Here is a 23,649-nt window from a genome sequence, read left to right as displayed (position 1 = left end):
GGCAACACACCTGGTTTTTTATGCAACCAAAACTTGCCTCCAAGCCTGGAATTCAAAAATAAGCACCTGCTTTGAGGCAACTGAGAGCAACATCCATGGAGTTGAGGAGCACCATGTTACTCACAAGCCAAGACAGACCTGCAGACACGTAAAGAAGCACAGAGAACTCTCATGGGAGAATCCTGCATGCAAATGCAATCCATTGAAATGGTGACACACACATATCACAAGCAACAGCCTGTTGTGTACACAATGTAGAGAACCAGTAGCCATCACGCAACACATTAAGCAATGAGGTAGGGCAGCAAAAATGAACGCATTCTGCTCAAGTTCAAGTATGAATGCTTGATTCTACCTCTGCTCTAAGGGAAGCATTAGACCCCATACACTAACATCTACAGGTCTTGGAGCAGTGGAGCTGCTGACTTGTGGGTAAGACCTCTACTGCTCTGTAGGCAGAAGAATGTATCAAGCTGGGAAGTGTGTCCAACCTTTGGCAACCTCCAAAACATATTGTTCTTTGTGTCTGTTTCGCCACTGATGCAAAGTGCAAAGGCCAAAGGAGCAAGTGCAAGCCATCATATTTTTTCCACCACTTTGAACCTCACCCTGCCATCATGGCTTCTGAAGAACTTGTGCTTTTCATATAAAAACAGCATTGTCTCTGTTAGATAGAGCAGGGGTGAGGAATGGATGCAAAGGAGCCCAGTATTACCACCTGCACTATGGCATCCCGCAAGGACAGGGCTGTCTGCCTGGTGCAAGTTGCAAGTTTGTTATTGTAAATGACCCCTCTCATGCCTTGAGCTGGGGGAACAATGACTACCCTGTGAAATTCTAATCTCTGCCCCAAAGCAAGACTGGACTGCTGTTATAGGATAAGGATACAGAATATTAAGTGCATTTGTAAAACGTGACTATATCCATCCATTACCAGGCCACGAGTAGGACAGCCATACCTGTGGAGGACCAGTAAATAGCAATACTCCACCATAGGTTGTGATTTCTCCAGCCCTGGCAAGAATGAGTGAACAATTAAAACATTGGGGTGTGCATATTCGCGTCCCTTCTTTTAATACAATCACTAACATCTAATTCAGACCCTCACAAACTTCATTTAAATCATTTAGGATTCAGGAATAGAAAGAAAATCAGGGAAAAGTTTGACTGGACTAAAAATGTGTCTCTGTGCAGTGGGTTATTATTCTGTCAGTGTGTTCTACTGCCGGAGCCATAATTCAGGAGCAGACGGCAGCGTTGGAGAAATACTAAAACACACGATCATATTTTCCCTGTAAATATAAAATGTCTATACACTGAGAGGCACTGCTAATCCACCCACAGATGTCCGCTGTCTGCCCGCTCTGCTGGCCCATATGGTACCATCACATCGTCTTCATACAATGAGCCAGGGATGCTGCTTTAGTGGCACGTTATACAATATCATTGACAGCAGTTGTATTAGAGGAACCTTGTCATAGTGTTTGCATTGCACTATATACAATGGACTTCATAAAGGGTTCATTGGGTGGACTTTATAGAGACTATAAAGTAACTATTCAAGGTTCTTAGTTCTTGCTACTTTGCCTTTACTCTTTCATTTATATTATGTGGGTAAGTAGACATAGCTTACAATATAGTTATTTTGCTCATCTAGGTATTTTGCAGTTATTGGTTCATTTACAAGCAGAATGAGGGGTATTTAGGTAAAGCCTTTAATAGGCAGTGGTACTTCTTGTATGTAGGCAGCGTCTCCCAATGAAGGTCATGGCTGGTCATGGGAAAACATAGGGAACACTCAGCTGTGTGGCTCCCAAATACAATGCTATTGGAGGGTCTTTCCTTTTTTCATTTGAAATGATGGGTCTAGAAGTGCTCCACCTCATGATTTAGGCTTCTACACTCCTTCAAAGCCACCACAGCATTAAGCATCTGTTCCTCCAAAGATGGTCCAGTAGCTTCTCTTCTGCTGATTCACTGTACATGCTCTGGGCTGCTGTCACACTTACATTAGCTTAGGGACTGACTTACAATATACTGTATATGTATATTATGAAAGACTGTGGACACATAGAAACCAGTGGATTCTACTTTAGGATTGATTCATTTCAGCCCAGTGCCAACAACTTTTAAGGCAGATGCAACATCACTTTTTTGCTAATGTTTGGAAAACTTCTGACAACCCTTAAGCTGAACTTTTCAACAGGAGCCCAGAGCTCACTGAGCATGTGCAGTGCCACTGACACTCAAAAGATGGCCGAACAAGATCAGCAGATGGGACTGTGGATAACTTTGAAAGCCTGAATCATTTGTGCTGTAGTTTAGTACAAGTATGAGACCAGTATGCTTTGGACCTGGGGTTATCAGGATTTTGGATTACCATAGCTGAAGTCTACTAAAAATAATATAAACATTAATTAAACCCAATAGAATGTATTTGCCTTAGTTGGGATCAAAAACAATGTACTGTTTTATTATTAAAGAGAAAATGGAAATCGTATTTTAAAAAATGTGAATTATTTGTTTAAAATTCAGTCTATTGGAGATGGCCTTCCAGAATTCAGAGCTTTCTGGATAAGGGGTTTTCCAAATGCATTGTTGGCCATAGGAGTAAGAGAATATGTTCCATGTCTCAGAGGGGTGCATGGATAGAAGCGATTGCTGAGAAAAAGAAAAAATGTGTTGGGGCAGGAACCATTGTATATAAATCATCGCCAAAAAGAAATACAGCATCATGGAATCTCTTACTTTCCCATTAGTCGTATGTGGGTTTTACTGCAGAGAGATCACTGTTCCTTACTCTACTTTGTAGAAATTTGTAGCTCTGGTCAGTTTTTCTTTGTTATTTTAAGCTCTAACATAAAGTACTTGGGTTTGGATAGAAAATCAGATTATCAGCGGCTGTAAATAAGAAGAGCAGCCTGAGCCTGGCACTTACAGTGATGAGATGAAGGAGGGTGAGGGAAGCCTTGTCTCACTGCACTAGGAAATAATAACCAAAATCTAATGATAAACCTCCTGCAGACGAGTATTATTTACACTCTACATGCCTATATACATCCTGTAGCATTATGGCTGGTCATTGGGTTGGTTGCTTCTGATGACAGTACTGAAAACTACATGACCCAATAGCAAAGCTTCAGAAGTCACCCCTGAAGGTTACCAGTGATGTCACAATGGGTTTGTATCTGCTGGTTGCTCTACTCTGTGCATTCCATGTAATAATAAAATGTAATACATATATTTGTTTGACTGACACCCGGAAAAAGAAAAATAACCAGCACTCAGGACTCCATACAAGCGGGACAAACCCTGCGTTTTTATTGAAATGTAATGTTTCGGGGGTATGAGCCTTGCATGGAGTCCTGAGTGCCGGTCATTTTTCTTTTTCCTGTTGAATTTTGGAGGGTGCTGATCCCTCTTACCGTGCACTGGTCCGACTTTTTCTGAGAGGCCAGGGTGTGCTGGTGGGTTACCAATTGAACATTTGGCTGAAATCCGCCCAAGAACAAGTAAAGAGACATCTGGATCAGACAAGATCATGGTAAAGTAAATGGTCTTTACAATAACCTGCAATTCATGCATAGTTTGCATTAGCCTTCAAAGACAACTCATCAAAATTCCTTAAAATATTATTGTGTGTCAGGTAACTATAAGCAAATCTCATTGACACAGTTGTCACAAGGAACGCCCTTTAGCCAAGATCACGTGGAATGACTTGTCCCCATCTCCCATGTTTTGCAATGCCATTAGAGAAGATAACAATAGCGAGCTCCTATGGTGAGTAGTCCTGACAGTATTCATCGCAGGACTTGTCTTTGTGCATTAGAGAAGCATCTCCTGATTACACATGGCAGCTCTAACGGAGCAACTCGTGCAGTTTAACGGCTTCCATGAGGTTAAAATCACAACAGGTTTGTTCTGGCTGCACCTGAAACTCATCTGGAGACAAGACAGAGCTTCATACACAGATGAGGGTTCATTTACTAGACATGAAGGAGGGAGAGAAATTCCATAAAACCGCCTGATATTTGTCTGGTGAGAGGCGCAGAGTGCAGGTCGTACCAGAAATCCCATGGGTGCAATTTGCAACCCCCTTAGGAATTTTTCTGTGGGGTTTAGTAAATAAGGCCTAGAGTAGCAAAAAGAGCTTTAAAGGGATACTGTCATCAGGAATCAGTTAATAGTGCTGCTTCAGCAGAATTCTGGACTGAAATCCATTACTCAAAAGAGCAAACAGATTTTTTTATATTCAATTTTGAAATCTGACATGGGGCTAGACATATTGTCAATTTCCCAGCTGCCCCTGGTCATGTGACTTGTGAAATGCTTTCTGGCAGGCTGCGGTGTTTCCTTCTCAATGTAACTGAATGTGTCTCAGTGGGACACATTTTATAGAGTATGTACCAGCTTTGAAACTCTGTTTGGGGCTGTTGGGTCACTCCAGCAAATCTCCAGCAAATCTGCTGTGCAGGGAAGCTACCTGTATGTTCTTAGCATCTGCTATAGGGAAGGTACTAACTACAGGGCACCACTGCAGCCTGGGCTCACCGACGTGCCCTAAATTGTGCCTCGAATGACACACAAGTTAGGAGATGGGTATAAGGCAGGAGGGGGATGCCAACGTGCCACTCTCATAATTAGAGTGTTGTGAATGTGGGGAAGTGACTTGAACTGACTTGAACCATGTGATTGAGATGCTAATGCTATTATGGAAGTGTCACCATCCCAATAGAAAAATTAGGGAAATAACATGCAGAACAACTTGGCAAAAGCCCGACATGATGCTGGAATTCTGGGTGGGTGGTGGGAACTGCATTGTGGGTAATAAACATGGCATTAGCTTTAAGGCAGTTTTATAAAACTGCTAAATTTCTTTTACAAATAAATAGTGATGGGCGAACTTGCGCCGTTTCGCTTTGCCGAAAAATTCGTGAAATTCGCGAAACGGTGAAAAATTCGCAAAATCGCACCGGCGTCTCGTTTTTGACGCTGGTGCCCGTTTTTTCGGAAAAATGTTTTCTGCGAGGGTTTTGCGAATTTATTCGCTGGCGGCGAATCGTGCAAATTCGCCGCGAATTCGCGCCTGGCGAATAAATTCGCCCATCACTACAAATAAACTGTTCTGTGTTGGTTTTAGGCTGTGATTCTTTGTCTTTCTAAATGGCGATTGATGATTCTATCTGAATTTACTACAGCGATTCTGCTCTGCTTTATGGGTGAGATTCCACCCTTATAAAAATGGGGTTCCACCATTATAAAACAGAGGTTCTAGATGCTTTATGAAACAATTTCAATTCATAAAGAGGATTAAGGATCATGTGATTGAGCCTCACTTATTGACAGTAGACAAGAAACGAAAGTGGGACAGTTTCCCCTTAAGAAAAGTCCCCCGTTTGGACACATTTCCTCCTGTTTTATATTATGATGACAGTTTGTGCAGAACTGCCGATAAATAAATAATCACAATGAATAAATGATTGTCCACCATTTCAGGCTAAATGATGTGTCCACTTATTTTATCTCAAACCAGATCTTCTGAGATGAGAAATGTTATCTGCTCCACTGAGTTTGTCATGAAAGAGCTGAAAGATTAATGAAGAGCTCTCGTCCCCATCAAAAAGAGAAATTCTGCTGATCTACGTGCTTTTTAGTGTAACGCTCACAGTTAGGGGGTTATTTATCAAAGTCTGAATTTATCTCAATATTTTCTGCTAAAAACTCCAATCACATCCGCTTGGGTTTTTTGCACTTATTTATTATCACATTTTCCCGAAAAATTTGCTTTGCGGGAAAAAATCTGATTTTCATGATTTATTCGGATTTGTCATCCGATTTTCACGATTTTTTCAGATTTTTCACCTGAAAACTTTGGTTATTGCACGAAACCCCTCGCACAAAATAAAATCATTGGGACTTCTCCCATTGACTTATATACAACCTCGACAGGTCTGAGATGCCGCATTTTCTGATTCTGACTTTTCCATCCCCGGGGTTTAATAAATTCTGAAAAATGTGTGATTTTTTAAAAGAATGATTTTATTTAAAAAAATCACGAAATTGTCGTGATTTTTGCATTCGGAGTTTAGTAAATAACCCCCCTAAGGGGGGTATTTTCTGCTACAAACTCCGATCAAATCCACTCGATTTTTTTACGCTTATTTATCATTACATTTTCCTGAAAATTCTCTTAGTGGAAAAAAACCGACTTTGACATTTTTTTCAGATTTTTCCATCTGTTTTTAACGAATTTCAGGATTTTTTTGTAATTTTCACCCGAAAACTCAGAAAACTTTGAGGTATTACTGAAACCCAGCACACATCAAAAAAACATTGGGACTTCTCCTATTGACTTATATGCAACCTCGACAGGTCTGAGATGCCAGATTTTTTTTTATCAAAGTCAGAATTTATCTCAATATTTTTGGCCTCAAACTCAGATCAAATCTGCTCAGGTTTTTTGCGCTTATTTATTATTGCATTTTTCCAAAATTGGTCTTCATTTTTATTATTTTTGGTTCTTTAGTTATTTAGATTTTTATTCAGCAGCTCTCCAGTTTGCAATTTCAGCAATCTGGTTGCTAGGGTCCAAATGACCCTAGCAACCTTGCATTGATAGGAATAAGAGACTGGAATATGAATAGGAGAGTCCTGAATAGAAAGATGAGTAACAAAAGTAGCAATAACAATACATTTGTAGCCTTCCAAAGCATTTGTTTTTCAGATGGGGTCAGTGACACCCATTTAAAAGCTGGAAACAGTCAGAAGAAGACAAATGATTGAAAAACTAAAAAAAAAAAAAAAAAAAAAAAATGAAGGCCAATTGAAAAGTTGTTTAGACGTTGCTATTATGCATAATACTCTGGACTTGGGGACTTCTGGATAACAGATCTTTCCATAATTTGGATGTTCATACTTCTAGAAAATCATGTAAACATGAAATAAACCCAATAGGCTGGTTTTGCCTCCAATAAGGATTAATTATATCTTAGTTGGGATCAAGTACAAGCGACTGTTTTATTATTACACAGAAAAAGGAAATCATTTTTAGAAATTTAGATTATTTGGATAAAATAAAGTCTATGGGAGACGGCCTTTCCGTAATTCAGAGCTCTCTGGATAACAGGTTTCCGGATAACGGATCCCATAACTGTACTAAAAATTAATGTTGAACCGCCCCGTTAATGGTCCCTTGAAGGGCAAAGTCATTTATTTAGTGCCATCGGTTACATATTTCCATTATTTATACTGAACTGAAGCTCCCAGGATCATGATAACAGCCAAATGTTGTCCTCTTATCCAGAATGCTCAGGACCTGGTGTTTTCTGGATAAGGGGTCTTTCCATACTACTACTACTAAGATACTGTTTTTTTGTTATAGAGAAAATTAGGATTATTTCATTATAATGGAGACTATGGGAGACAATAATTCTGTAATTCTGAGCTTTCTGGATAATGGGTTTCCAGATAACAGATCCCATACCTGTATTCAGTAGTAGTTGTGGGAGATTCATATACAGTAGATGTGACTATTGGGGAACTAAATAAAATCCCTATACTGACATACTGTCCCATTATATAGGTAGTCTGGTGATTGCATGGCTGCCATATTGACTCACTAATCTCATACAACATTGAACTACCCGGGCACACAAGCTCAGGGGCAGATTTATCAAAGGTCAAGGTGAATTTTTGAATAGAAAAAATCTAATTTTGAGCTATTTTGTGGACTAGGGAATTCGATTTGAATTTGCAAAAAATGTGAAAATTCGAATTCGAATATCATCATGTAAATTTGACTTCGACCATTCACCATCTAAAACCTGCCAAATTGCTGTTTTAGCCTATGGGGGACCTCCTAGAACCCAATTGGAGTCAATTGGTGGACTTTGAAAAATCAAAGTTTTTTGGGGGGAAAAACTTTGAATCTAATTTGATCAAATCCGATATTCCTTCGATTCGTACAATTCAATTTCGGCCAAATACAGACTTATTCGACCCCCAAAAAAAAACTTAGACTTTTGGTTGGTCTTTTTGACGTTTTTTCAATTTGAAATATATAGTACTAGTCCTAGATATATATATATATATATATATATATAATACACAAGAGCCATGAATATCTTGTAAATTATATACTTATAAATGGTGAGTAGTGATGTCATCAGTTATAAACAATGAGTAGTGATGTCATCAGTTATAAACGGTGAGTAGTGATGTCATCAGTTATAAACGGTGAGTAGTGATGTCATCAGTTATAAACGGTGAGTAGTGATGTCATCCGTTATAAACGGTGAGTAGTGATGTCATCAGTTATAAACGGTGAATAGTGATGTCATCCGTTATAAATGGTGAGTAATGATGTCATCCGTTATAAACGGTGAGTAGTGATGTCATCAGTTATAAACGTTGAGTAGTGATGTCATCAGTTATAAACGGTGAATAGTGAAGTCAGCAGTTAAAAAAGGTGAGTTGTGATGTCATTTCTGTCACATGACTCACTGAAACTTGTGTATTATAATAAATAAAGTACCCCATTTGGCCTCGTGTTTTTATAAGGTCATGAAACTCAGCAGTAACTTAAAATATCCTTATAATTTACAAGAGGGGGTACTTTATTCACTATATAATATAGGACACTTGCTACTGGTGTAGGTTGAAGTTTTCTCTCTTTCCAAAAGAAAATGGGCATCAATATGAACAGGGTTTGTGTGGATCAGGGGCAAAGGTTGGCATGACAAGAGGTCTGGAGAGGTCAGGGCATTGCTAACACTGTCCTAGAATAAGATATGATATGAGAGATGCACTAATGATGCACTAATGATGCACTAATTGAGAAAAACATGAGCAATGCAATGACAGACAGAACCATAACGGGGATCATTGATGAAAGAACCATTATTATAAGGCTATTGCTCTCCAGTGGGAATCCCAATAATGCAACACCCCATCTGTATCATATTCAGGAAAAACTCAAAATCTCAAGAAACTCTTTAAAAAAAACGACCATAAAATGCTAATAAATATAGCCAAGTAGATAGATAGATAGATAGATAGATGGATGGATGGATGATAGATAGATAGATAGATAGACCTAGGGTATTCTGGATAAGGGGTCTTTCTGTAATTTGGATCTCCATACTTTTCATCTGCTAAACAATTATTTTATTATTAAGGGGGTTATTTATCAAAATCCGAATTTTTCTTACATTTTAAATAAAAAGTCCAACCAAACTAGAATCTACGATTTGGTCTTATTTATCATTAAAAACAACTACAGAAAAATTGGATTGGGAAAAACCACAACTTTTTGGGATTGTTGCTCGAAAAATCCGAATTTTTCAGTTTTGACTCCCGAAAAGTCAGAATTTTTGGTGACATTGTCAGAAAAGCTCGAAATGCTCGGATTATCATACAAAACCCATCGCATACAATAATATCTAGAAATTGCAAATATCATTTTTAAAATTTTTTTTTATTAAAATGGAGTCTATAGGTGACGCCCTTTTCATAATGTGGAGCTTTCTGGATAATGGACGACACACCTGTACACAGAGGTAACCTACTTAGGAATAGTGATAGGCGAATTTGCGCCGTTTCGCTTCGACGAAAAATTTGCGAATTTCCAGCGAAATTCGCAAAATAGCGAAAAAAATTTCTAATTTATTCGCTGTCCGAATTGCGCAAATTCGCACCTGGCGAATCAATTCGCCCATCACTACTTAGGAACATAGAGACCTTATAAATAGTTAATAAAATCAAATCTAAGGCCTCAGTGCTCACCAATCGTGTTGCCTATACTGTTTCTGCCAGCTCCCGCGGAGATGGTATGGGATCCGTTATCCGGAAACCCGGTATTCATTGAGCTCCGAATTACGAAATGCCCGTCTCCCATAGACTCCATTTTATCTAAATAATCCAAATGTTTAAAAATGATTTCCTTTTTCTGTGTAATAATAAAACAGTATCTTGTACTTGATCCCAACTAAGATATAATTAATCCTTATTGGAAGCCTATTGGGTTTATTTAATGTTTACATGATTTTCTAGTAGACTTAAGGTATAAAAATCCAAATTACGGCAAGATCTGTTATCCGGAAAAACCCCAGGTCCCGAGCATTCTGGATAACAGGTCCAATACCTGTAGTGGTTATGCATCAAATACTGCATATTCCTAAAGCTTTCCAGTGACGAACCTTCTGCAGATCAATGCTGAAGTCCATTAACTCAGAATATTGCAAATGCCAAAGGAAAAAAATGCATCAGACTGAGCCATTAAGCTTTATTAAGGCTGATAATGAAAACTGATAACGAAAACTGATAATGAAAATTGATAATGCTAAGAGCAGGGTTGGGTCTTGGAATACTGATGAGGACTCGCGCCTTGCCTCATTCCGACAGCTTTTATAGGACATAAGTGAATAATTGACTTCATTATATTTTTCTAGAAACATATTTGCAGCTTTGAAAGGGGGAATGGGAGCCTCAAAGGAGGACGATTTATCAAAACTGTGCAGGATTCCCAACGATACAAACAATATAGGCCTTCTGTAACAATTCAAAGTGGTCCGACAAGTCCGATCGACAGGTCAATTGAATCGATTTGACCCATTGATCTGGTAAGCACCTCCATTAAAAATAAAACAGGCAAAAATGTAGCATATTTTTTTAAAGGGGCTTTTAAAAAGTAGGTGAACTTCCCCTTTAAATATTTTTTTTTTTTAATTTCAATTTAATTAAACAATTCTTGATATTGACTGATATTGATCAAATGAAAGTGGAAGTGTGCTTTCCGAGGTGATCTGTCTGAATAAGATCAATTTAGAACAATTTGTTCTTATTAATTAGTACAAAAGCACATGATTATAATATTATCCTTTCTATGTCCCAGAGTGGTGATATTAAAAGGGAAAAATGTTTTATGCTTTTTTATATCCATGGCCCATTGTTCCCATTTTGAATACCTGTGTCTGGGATTCTTATATTTGAATTCATTTATGATATGCTTTATTTCTGTTCTATACCTGATCTGCCATTCATTACAGCCTTCTGCTGGCAGTTACAGTCCAAGACCATTTAAAGGGTTGGATATTTTGGTTGGACTGTTAATTAAAGGAAAACTATACCCCCGAATGAATACTTAACCAATAGACAGTTTAGATCATATTAAGTGGCCTATTAAAGAATCTTACCAAACTGGAATATTGATAACAGTAAATATTGCCCTTTTACATCTTCTACCTTGAGCCGCCATTTTTTTGTTCCCTGATCACCTGACCAGAAATAAAGAAACTCTGACTGTAACATGAAGAAGCGTGGGAGTAAAAGACTTTGTCCAGTAATTGGCTCACATGACCTAACATGTATGTGTGCCCTTGGTTTGTCTGTGTGCACCGTAACTCGTATGGTCCCAGGGGGCGGCCCTTAGTACTTAAAATGACAGTTTTCTATTTAGGATTACACAAGGGCACACACTACTAAAAAAGTATCTCTGAAGTTCTTAATTCATCCAGGTATAGTAATACAGTAAGTCAAATCAACTGGAATTTCTTTTTCATTGAAGACGTCTCGCTAATCATCAGATTTGCTTTCTCAATTCAAAATGACCTGTATAAAAATACTTGTGGTTATATACCCTGGAATATGACCTACAACATGGCCAAATACCTAGCCAACATCCTAGCCCCTTTGATTGGAAATACAAAGTATCACATCCAGAACTCTCAGGATTTTACAAGCAAAGTCCAAAGGTTAGTACTGGGCACAGAAGAAACTATGGTGTCCTATGATGTTACTTCCCTTTTTAGATGCATACCCATTGCAGAGGGGTTGAAACTGTGAAAAAATGGTTGCTACAAGACAATATACTAGGCAACAGAACTTAACCCAGACCAAGTGTTTTCCTAATTGGACCTATGCTTGAGTACCAGCTATTTAAAGTACAAGGATAAATTCTACAGGCACAAGCATGGGATCTCCAGTTCCACCCATTGTGGAAAACCTTTATATGGAGGAAGTGGAAAGGAAGTCTCTGGGTGCTTTCAAAGAAATGACACCCAGTCATTGGTTCAGATACATGGATGACACTTGGGTTAAGATACTTGGAACATCAAGTTTACAAATGAAGATATGCAAAATAACACGCTGACTTTTGTGGAATGCTTGATAAGAGTCAGAGAGGGTGGAAAGCTGGAAACAGAGGTCTACAGGAATCCAACCCACACGGACCAGTACCTGCTATTGGAATCCTATCATCCATTAGATCACAAACCGGGGGATATCAGAACCCTACAACACAGAGCAGACATGATTCCCACCAGCACAGAGGGTCAGGCAAAAGAGTTGAAACACCTCAGAGGAACCCTTAAAACATGCGGGTATCCAGACTGGGCCTTTGTTAAAACCGGGAAAAGAAGAAAGAACAAGGCGAAAACTATTAGTAAAGGTGGAAAGAAGGAACAACAAAAGAACTTGGGGTCCAAGACATGTAATCACATCAAGACCGTGTACTATTCCATTTGAAAAGTGTTCTTTGCCCAACATGAAGTATTCATAAGATGTCATAGGGGTTATAAGAAAATACCCCCTATGGGGGGAGAGCATGAAGTTAAGGCAAACCCAGCACTGGTGCTAAAGGATCACCCTGCCCAAATTGTCCAAAACTGGGGGGAATTAAACAGTTTATGTTGTGAGATCCAGCAGGGTAGGCCACTGGTCAGTTGAACACTGTGCGTTGGGTTTGCTTGTGGATAACTCTCAAGGCTATAATCTAGTTTTCCAGTGCACATACAGACAATTCAGTGAAATTCTTCTGCATGTCCTGTTCAGTTCGGCCGAGCACTCTCTGCACATGGTGGTTCTTGTTAACCAGTGTCCCCCCTGCTGGCGAGATGCCTAGTTACCACTGTTGTTAGAGGCCGATCACCCTATCACCAACCCTGACCGGTTTACAAAGCGTGCAACTCCAATAATATAGCCATCAAAATCTATTAGCAGCTTTGCGTGAAAGAGCGCCAGTATGGAACTTCAACACAATCAAGTGCGTCAGAAGCATTCGCATGCACAAAAGGCTGCCTGGCAATCTTTTGGGAACATAATCCCCTTATTTATATTGCCGTTGATGTTACTTTTTTCATTGCATTTGTGTTTTATTTATGCAAAATCTCTGCCATGTGTAATAGTTTATACAGCAAGAGGGAATTTGTTTAATATGGAAATATATATTAACATAAAAGGTATTGTAAATGCACATGCCTAAGAATAATGCCAAGGAATATATTTTTAGTTAAAAAAATTTTTATTTTGCTTCTGAAAATGAACTTTTTTTGCTTGCGTGAGGTGTGTTACCCCAGTACCAGCTCTGCTTTCTTGCTTTATACTAGTGATCCCCAACCAGTGGCTCAATGATGCTCACCAACCCCTTGGATGTTGCTCTCAGTGGCGTCAAAGCAGAAGCTCATTTTTGAATTCTTGTCTTGGAAGCAAAGTTTGGTTGCATAATAGGTGTTCTGCCAAGCAGAGCCTACTATAGGCTGACATAGGAGCTACCAAATGGCCAATCAAAGCCCTTATTTGCACCCCGGGGACTTTTTTCATGCTTGTGTTGCTCCCCAACTCTTTTTACAATTGAATGTGGCTCATGGGTCAAAAACGTTGGGGACCCCGCCTTATGCACTCAACTCTCACAAAAAAGATAGGAACACTATTCACCCATTATCTGAAAGACTCACTTTTCTTACTGCTGGAGAGGTCAGTTGGGATCAACATCCATCAATGTTGCTTTTGACTGACTTGCTCCAGCCAAGTATATTCTCCTCATGTATCCCCAGGTTCTTCTCCATCAAGGATTATCCTAATGTAGTCCCATCAAGTGTATAAGCAGCTTGCATATTTTTAATTCTCAGGTTCAAGACCTCACACTAAGGGGCTGATTTACTAAAACTCGCAGTTAGCTCAGTTTTTATAAAAACAAAGTCGCCCAAACTCCCTTCCACAAATTGAACTAATTTATCAATCATTTTTCTCGAAAGAATCAGAGAAACAAAACATCACAACAAAATAGAGCATCAATTCGTATCATATTACCGATCATAAAACTCAGTTTTATCAAATTTTTGCTGTGAAAACTCAACTTTTAGATCATGATGTCAAGAAACAATTTCAGAGACATCTGCCATTGACTTGTCCATGACCTCAACAGGTTTGAGATGGTGTATTTTTGAATTCAGATGTTTAGCAGCTTTGGGGTATGATAAATCTCCAAAAAATTCTATTTTTCCACCTAAGAACCTCAACGAGAAAAAATTGAGGTTTAATAAATGGGCCCCTAAATCTTCTCTGCAACTTAGCCAGCCAGGTTGCCAGTTTGGAAAGATGCTGTTGCAAGAATCTGCACATAAATGATGGAACATAAGCAGAAACTGCCATTCAGGTTCTTAGAAACCTCCACTTAAGTTAAATGTTTCTGAGCAGAAGAGCATGTGGGCAAAGATGGAATGAAACAATCACAGTGAAAGGACCTGGAACATTTATTTGTACCATTTCACAAAAAATAAATACTTTTTGGTATTTTAAGCAGCATGACTAACTAAGATGGGCATTGATTAGGCTCATTGTATGTAGGAGTCATGTAGAGTAAATAAGGTATTCTTCTTAAAGGCTAATTTTCTTTGAGTTTAAGATCTGCACAACCCAGTAGGCTTAGTTGCCAACCACGCACTAGACCTGTTCCCACTCACTCCCTATACAGGCATGTTTTCCCTGCACGGTGCTTGGTTTTTAGGAGGAAATTAGCACTGCACCTTGAAAGCATTTATCATTTCTGGAAAAAGATTTGTAAAAAATGTAAACTCTAAGTAGAATACTGTACATACAGTATAATATACAATATTAAAACAAATGGTATCAATATGTATACCGTAGCCCAAATAAATAGGGCTGGAAATCGTCAACGCATAACATCAAAACTGAAATCTTTCAAAACTTTGCATTTTTTGGTCTTTTCCTGTTCAACGTTAGCTCAATTTTATGGCCATTTATACAATTCTTTACACATCTATCAATTACATTTTGAATGTTTTTCTATCAAGTTCTTTCAATAAATTCTGGTCTAAATGACTTAAATGTCATATTACCCACTATTCGTTGATACTGATATGTCAGATATTTTAGTCCTGAACATTTTAAAATGTGCACGATATAAGGAAATTGTTATAGGATATTTCCATTCCCTGGTGTTTCTGTCTTTTTGATCTGCTTCACAAGACTAAAGTTAAGGTGGACATACAGGGGCCAATAACATTTCCCAACTCAGTTTCCTCCAGATAAAGTTGGTAGCTTATTGGCTAGTGTATGGGGCCAATTACAGGCCTGCCCAACCAATATCTGACTGAAACTCAGGCAGATATAAATAAAAGAGGTTGAAAAATTTAGAAAAGGACTTAGCAGGTTGATGCAGTCCTCATCTGAACTTTGTAGACCCTGGTGAATGATCCAATGTTCAACCTCAGAGTCCATACATGGGCGCCAAATCAGACCAGATCTGCTGATTAGCTGCAGCTATGGGTATATCAGAAATGCTACATCCTAGTTTAGAGATCCTACACTGCACATCATGATATGACTAATCACCAGGTCTGGTCAACCTTCAGCACTACCATACGGTCAACAAAGCATTAGCATTTCTATGTCAGTGGGTTGGTGAGAAGTTTTCACTTTGTCTGGTTGAATTACTGCAGGCTGCAAGCAGTCAACAGTAGTGATGGGCGAATTTGTCCTGTTTCACTTTGCCGAAAAAATTTGTCAGTTTTGCGAATTTATTCGCCAGTGTGAAAACGCAGAAATTCACAGTGAATTTGCGCCGTGCAAATTTATTCGCCCATCACTAGTCAACAGATTACCATCTTGCTCATTCTCTGTAACCTTCTTGCAGAGTTTCAAGAGATCCTTACAAATCACATTTATCATGTACTGTCCTTCGAATTTGACTATTCGCCATCTAAAAGCTGCTGAATTTGTGTTTTAGGCTATGGGGAAGCTCCTACAATCAATTTGGAGTCGTTTGGTGGACTTTTGGAAAAAAATAGTTTACACGAATTGGATTAGATTTGCAGCTCAATCCTATTCAAATTAGATTGCATAGGCCAAGATTGCAGCTAAAACTTGGCCTATAGAAATCACTACGATGTGTATTTTCAACATTCATGCTATTTGATTTTCTGACAGAAAAAAATTGTAAAAATGAACGGAACTATGTAATTTTCGTTGTGCTTGACTAGGGCTTAATGGATAAATTTTTTCCTACCTGAGGTTTTCTAGAGACCGAGAAAATAAATTGTGATCACGCAAAAAAACTCCATCATGCCTTTTCCCCAATTCAGTTAAAATAATATCAAATTCCAAAATTGATAAACCGCCCCTGTGGTTTTTCTTATACCTTCTAGAATAACACAAGCCCAATAATTTATCATTTTGTTTCAGTGATCAACTCATTTTTCCAGTGGTGTAATAAGCTGCATCTGGGGCCCCACTCCCTCTGGAAAAATGTCCCTGGCCTGCCACCCGTGATTACCTCATAGTGGCTCCGGTGGGCCCCAAGGGATTTGGCCCATGTACAGTTTTACTCCTTACACCCCCTGTAGTTACACCATCGCATGTTTCACTTTACAATACATAGGTCATGTTTCTAGTTAAAGAAGGTAAATATAATATGTACTTACATCCAATCATCATCATGGCAACGGCAAAGATCTTCTCTCCATCGGTGGTCGGTGCAATATTTCCAAATCCAACACTCGTCAGGCTAGTCATGGTGAAATACAACGATGAGATGTAAACAGAATCCTTGCTTGGCCCACCTTCCCATTTTCCAGAACCCGATAAGTTGAAGCGATAAGGACTTCCAATAGATGTTCCCAACTGAAAGAGCCAGCTCTCAGTTCTAATAGTGCCCTCGTTGATGACCTCATAAGCTCCAATACTGTACCAGATGCAGGCCAACCAATGTGCCGCCAACCCAAAAACACACACCAATAGGACCAACACCGCTGCTCCATACTCAATGTAATGGTCCAATTTCCGAGCCACACGTCCAAGCCGAAGAAGTCGTACTACTTTTAATGAGCTGAACAGGCTGCTGATGCCCTGCAACAACACATGATAGTATTAGAACAAGATATAACCAAAGATGAATAGCAAGTGGCTGCCAGATGAAATCTTATCCTAATATTTTAATACATTTCTAGCCAACGTTTGCCCAAATGACTTGCTTTTCATTATTATGTTTTTTATTATTTTTTATTATCTATGAAAACTAAGAAATGAAAAGATTTAGAACTAGAAAATTATAGTACAAGTATGGGATCCATTCTCCAGAAGCCCGTTATCCAGAAAGCTCCGAACTATGTAAAAGCCGTCTCCCATAGACTCTATTTTATCTAAATAATCCAAATTTTTAAAAATGATTTCCTTTTTCTGTGTAATAATAAAACAGTAGCTTGTACTTGATCCCAACTAAGATATAATTAATCCTTATTGGAAAAATCGAGGGGCATATTTATCAAGGGTCGAATTTCGAATTGAAAAAACTTCAAATTCGAATTCAAAAAGACCAACCGAAATTAAGTCAAAGTTTTTTTTGGGTCGAAAAGGTCAGTTTTCGATCCGTATTCGGTCAAATTTGAATAGTTTGAATCAAAGGAATAGCGCATTAGATTGAATTTGATTCCAAGTTTTTCCCAAAAAAACAGTTAGATTTTTCAATGTCCACCAATTAACTCCAAATAGGTTCTAAGAGGCCCCCCCATAGGCTAAAACAGCAATTCGGCAGGTTTTAGATGGCGAATGGTCGAATTTTTAAAGAGAAAGTACATGATAAATTTTGATATTCTAATTTTTTTTCAAATTCAAATTGAATTTGGACTATTTCCTAGTCGAGGTACACAAAAATAGCTCGAAATTTGAATTTTTTAATTCGAAAATTCACCTCGACCTTTGATAAATCTGCCCCTTAATGTTTACATGGTTTTCTAGTAAACTTAAGGAATGAATATCCAAATTAAGGAAAGATCTGTTATCCAGAAAACCCCAGGTTGCCAGCATTCTGGATAACAGGTCCCATACCTGACATAAAGGAGGAATGTTAAAACAGATGCAGGGTGGTCCAGGCTTAGAAACTCATAGCAACCAATCAGCAGCTAGCTGGTCTACTGCAGTAAAAATTATGAAACTAAGCAACTGAATGGTTGCTATAGGTTACTAGACCAGAAACAGACATTGGCAGTTGCGACAATGTTTCTAACTTCTAGCTAGCTAACAAGATAAAATTGGGCTCACCACTAAACAAAATCTAGAAATTCTCTGCACTCGCCCGTATCAATATGCTAAGGACATTGAGACATTTTGTGCATACTGCTACTAAAAACATGGCCTCCCATTTAAACAAAACAGGGATTGTTTGTCCATATATTGCAATATATTCAAGCTGGTCAACTACGTCAAAGTCATCCCATATCTGGCCAGTCCTACGCTCACATTTATCTGATTCATTTATTGCTTCATTATACATTTTACACAGGGACTACATTTTAACTACAACATTGCTTTCCAAGGCGAAGACTCTCAACATCCTGGTGGTTTTAGACTTTTTTTCAAACCGTGAATAAACTCAATTTCTCTAAAACCATGAACACCTTGTTATTTAATAAAAAACATATTTGAATATTAAGGGGCCCATTTACTTAGTTTGAGTGAAGGAATAGAGGAAAAATAGTTCGAATTTCGAATGGTCGAATATGGCTACTTCGACCATCGAATGGTCTACTTTGACCTTCGACTACGACCTTCAACTTCGAATCTCGACCTTCGACTATTCGACCATTCCATAGTCGAAGTACTGTCTCTTTAAAAATTTATTCGACCCCCTAGTTCGCCACCTAAAACCTACCGAGGCCAATGTTAGCCTATGGGGAAGGTCCCCATAGGCTTCCTAACAATTTCCTTATTGAAGGAATATCCTTCGATCGATGAATTAAAATCCTTCGAAATGTTCAATTTATCGATCGTAGGAATATCGCAAAATCCTTCGACTCCGATATTCGAAGTCGAAGGATTTTACTTAGACGGTCGAATATCGAGGGTTAATTAACCGTCGATATTCGACCCTAGGTAAATGTACCCCCAAAAGTATGAATAAAAAAAAAAAAACACTGGACAAAAATACAAAAACCTATAAAAATTTTAGTTTTCCTGTCAAGTACTGGCGAATAAAAATCTGAAAAACTCTAAAAGTCTCAGTGGCTGAAAATACAGGTCCAGTAGGATCAGCTTAGTTTCCATTGACTTCTATGGGACCTGGACTGCTTATACTTAGTCAAGGTTTTTGGAGGTGGTTTTTACACTTTATAAATCTCAATCGCGGCGGATCGGAAGGACGCACATCTTGTAGTTTCAGCCTTAGAGAAATTAAAAAACCCACATTTTTAGAGAAAAAAGTTGATTCATGAAAAAATAGAAATTCAAACATTATAATAAGCCCCTAAAATATTTACTCTTTTTATTGGGCACCACGGGAATCAACTTACTGACGTTTCCCGCGACACGGGTACTTCTAACTTCTACCATTTTAGCCAAAATTCCTCTCCAACGACTACTTATAGTTTCCATATTATGAAAATTCCATGCCAAGTAATACAGTGTCAAACTAAATTGCTATAAACCATCAATCTTGAATTCCGTTCTTTGCAATCTCTTTTGTATCAGGACATGATTAACCTTTCACATTATATGAGTGCTATACAGTTTAAAATCAAAATAAAACAAAACATGAATGTGTTATTGTACTGCATTACCAGCATTATAATACTTGCACAAAATAATTGAAATAAATCAATTTAAGAGATTGAAACGTTCCTTTTTGTCTATTTATCACTTTGTTGGAAAACCATCACAAACAAGAAGTCCATCAAAGGCTGAATCTCTCTGATGTCAGACCAACCAACTTCACGTTTTCTATAGAAGGGACACAAATGAAAATGCTATTTCATGTAAGATAAAGAGAATAAGCCTTTGATGAACCTACCCCCAAAGACATTTCTAAAAATAGGGAAACGGTTGGGCTGCCAGCTGCTTATTCAGGACCACATCCATCTACCTTTTCTGTTGAGGAGATATTAGGTTGGAAAGTTTCTTTTTTCTGGGCACAGCTATTTTATTGGAACATGTTTGGGTGTACTTGAAATGCATAATGGTGAGATGTCTAGGATGCTGGAATAGGACAGCGCTAACCTTAAAGGGATCCTGTTATCGGAAAACATGTTTTTTTCAAAACACATCAGTTAATAGTGCTGCTCCAGCAGAATTCTGCACTGAAATCCATTTCTCAAAAGAGCAAACAGATTTTTTTATATTCAATTTTGAAATCTGACATGGGGCTAGACATTTTGTCAATTTCCCAGCTGCCCCTGGTCATGTGACTTGTGCCTGCACTTTAGGAGAGAACTGCTTTCTGGCAGGCTGCTGTTTTTCCTTCTCAATGTAACTGAATGTGTCTCAGTGGGACATGGGTTTTTACTATTGAGTGTTGTTCTTAGATCTACCAGGCAGCTGTTATCTTGTGTTAGGGAGCTGTTATCTGGTTACCTTCTCATTGTTCTTTTGTTTGGTTGCTGGGGGGGGAGGGAGAGGGGTGATATCACTTCAAGTACAGCAGTAAAGAGTGATTGAAGTTTATCAGAGCACAAGTCACTTGACTTGGGGGCAGCTGGGAAATTGACAATATGTCTAGCCCCATGTCAGATTTCAAAATTAAATATACAAAAATCTGCTTGCTCTTTTGAGAAATGGATTTCAGTGCAGAATTCTGCTGGAGCAGCACTATTAACTGATTCATTTTGAATAAAAAAAAATTTTTCCCATGACAGTATCCCTTTAACCTCCAAAACCCATACTAATGCCTCTTCAAAGTCACAGATATAATTTAACCCCACTGTTGTTAGGGAGAATTAAGTGAAACTTTAAAGAAATGGTTCCTGGGCTTTTTTTTCCAAGTTATACCCCCTATGAGGTCCAACAATTTTTCAAGGTCCTATTTAACTCTTATCATTGAAAAAAAATGGCTTGATCGGCCATTTGACCATGATTCCAAGAGCAACTAGGACAGCAAAAAATGGTGGATACCAAATCTAAGCGAGCTCTAGAAGAGTAATATCTAGGAGAGCAAATTTGGCCAAGTGCCCAAATCTCCCTCTAACTGGCCTTCAGGCTGAGCCCCTAACCAACGCTCCAGCGCTTCCACCAGTTGGGTTAGTCCCACAGCTTGGAAACCACTGGCTTAAAAATGATCAAAATGCAAAAAGGTTCTTGGAGGTCTCACTCTGAGCCCCCCCGAGGTCGTTTTCTGGGACTGTGCGAATGTAGTGGACAGTATGTGGATAGTGTTTGCCCGCATCTGATCTTCAAACTGATTTAAAGATCACTAAATGTTACCCACTGGTTGGTCGCTATGGATTTTGCAACGGGTTATAATACATTAATAGGAGGTATAGAGGGCCATGATCACAAAACAAGAACAAAACTCATGAGTTTGTTGTATCTGTGCATCTGCAGCATTTGCTGGTGCATTTCATTCCAAGCACCCTAATTAATCAACCAGGTGATGCTGGGACTTGTAGTTTAAAAACAAAAGGAGGCCTACAGTCTGTATATGGCTTGTGCTAAAGTGATTAAAGATATTCTTCAAATGCTCTTTGCTACTTTTATTATTTCACTTCTCACTAGAGCCACTGCTTGGAACTTGGCACCGGCGTTTGATTGGAACGATGGTGATCCTGGAAAGAACGAAACTTCCACCTCTGCCAATAAACATACTGCAACACCTGTCAGTTCAATTCTCACCTCATTTGGCAGCTCAGAACATTACGGCATCCCGGCTAATGATACATCTGCTAACGGAAGAGTAAAAAAAAGTTTGTTCAGATTGAGATGACATTGCCTACGAAATAAGTCTAGGTTTCACTCGCTTAGTCTGGTTTAGAGGTTATTATGTAAATCTCCTCTGTTTGAGCAGTTAATCCAGAGTTTAATCAATATAGTAATTATAGCAGGGCTGCCACTCTCAAGCCTTTCACACTCTAATGAGGATTTTGTTTTTAGATGGTGGCATAAAGGTGGGGTTTTCTTTATGGATCCTTAAGATCAGAGCAGCATTTAAAATGACTGTCTAAGTCCCCTGCCTTTCTCCATAGTTTTCTGACAAACCCAATAATAATCCTAATGCTCCTGGCAAATGGTATCTATAGATTATAGAAAGTATTTGGCCAGCGTTGAGACACCAAATATAGAAAAACTGGGTGTTTATACTCTTACTTAAAAACTTTTGCAAATGTCGTTTTTGCCAGTCCTGGGGATTTTCATACTTGGCTAAACTTGGTACAGGGGTAGAAATGCTACGATCTTTTGACCCTGATCTCTGCTGCTACTGATTCCTACAGTATGGGAAATTTTTTATATTTTTCTGATGTCAAATCAGTTCTCAGTTTCCAGACTTTTTCAAGTCAAGGCCCACTTTCAGACCCAACATTTTGGCCAGGGCTTCCTTTTGCTCATAAAAGATTTCATACTGTAACAGCCATTCTGTCATAATTCCAGGAATACCTAGAACAGTAAATAAGCAAATCTCTCTCTTTCTTCAAGTTGGGCAAAAAACAGACTTGAACCCTTCAGCCAAGGTTCTTAGTCCTTCTAGGGGGGAACACCCCCACAGTTTGGGAACTACTTCTGCTCTACATCAAGCCTCAGGACATTCTATTGTGAAGGGATTATGCCAAAAGTCTAGGCTAAGTGTGGTCATACATGCCGATTCAGCAGCTTATCTGCCTGTGTAGGGGGCGTTCCATAGGTCACCCTGATTGATATCTGGCCAAGATATCGATCGGGCAGGTTTGATTTTTCTTGCGATCGAGGACCGCATTGTCTAGTTGATGCGGTCATTGTCCTGTCGGCACCCATTGTCATCGTTGTTATCCCATCTTTTGGCCCTAGGATTGAACGATCGGATTAGCCTGATATTGCCCTGCCTTTGGTGGGTATATCAGGTTAAGATCCATTTAGATCCGCTCGTTTTATAGTGTATGGCCACCTTAAGACAGAAGGATTTGGGGGAAAGATGGGGGGACAGAATACAAAGAAGACTTTCTTTAAGAAGACTATTAAAACCTAGTCCTATCATACACCTATCATATCACCTTCTTGTTTTTATTTTTTACAAACACTCTTTTATCTTCTAATTGTGCAAGGCGGCATATGTCTATCGAGCGTCACTGTAATGTTCTCAGATAAAAGCACATATTAACTGAAATAAAACATCCTAATCTACGTGCAAACACTCAGCCCCAGAACTCCGTTCTTCCAGTCAATTAGTTCTGTACATCGCACGTCTCCTCCTATAAATGCCCCGCTGATAAGTTTTTATCTTCCAGGCAATTTACAGGCAGTCCTATAATGATCCACTGGTGGGTTAATGTAAATACTGCTAAAGGCATAATAAAGGGGAAAATGTTTGTTAAACAAAGGCCATGTGTGATATGTGTGATATGTGGAGTGGTGTGGATGGAAACATTGCCGCAACTGATACATAGTTATTGTAAATAGGAA

At 38.8% G+C, this 23,649-nt stretch overlaps 1 protein-coding gene across 1 annotated transcript in view; it reads right to left on the bottom strand.

Moving 5' to 3' along the window:
- Positions 1-23,649, bottom strand: part of LOC121393600 (potassium voltage-gated channel subfamily H member 1) — a 185,047-nt gene that overhangs the window by 120,784 nt on the left and 40,614 nt on the right. The window contains exon 8 of the mRNA XM_041562519.1: positions 16,719-17,142. Within this exon, the coding sequence (XP_041418453.1) occupies positions 16,719-17,142 (424 nt within the window). The remainder of the gene's footprint in view (positions 1-16,718; positions 17,143-23,649) is intronic.

The sequence above is a fragment of the Xenopus laevis genome, chromosome 5L (assembly GCF_017654675.1).
Source record: "Xenopus laevis strain J_2021 chromosome 5L, Xenopus_laevis_v10.1, whole genome shotgun sequence".
Taxonomy (NCBI): Eukaryota; Metazoa; Chordata; class Amphibia; order Anura; family Pipidae; genus Xenopus; species Xenopus laevis.
Note: the sequence above shows the minus strand (reverse complement) of the source record. Positions and strands in the feature narration are given on the sequence as shown.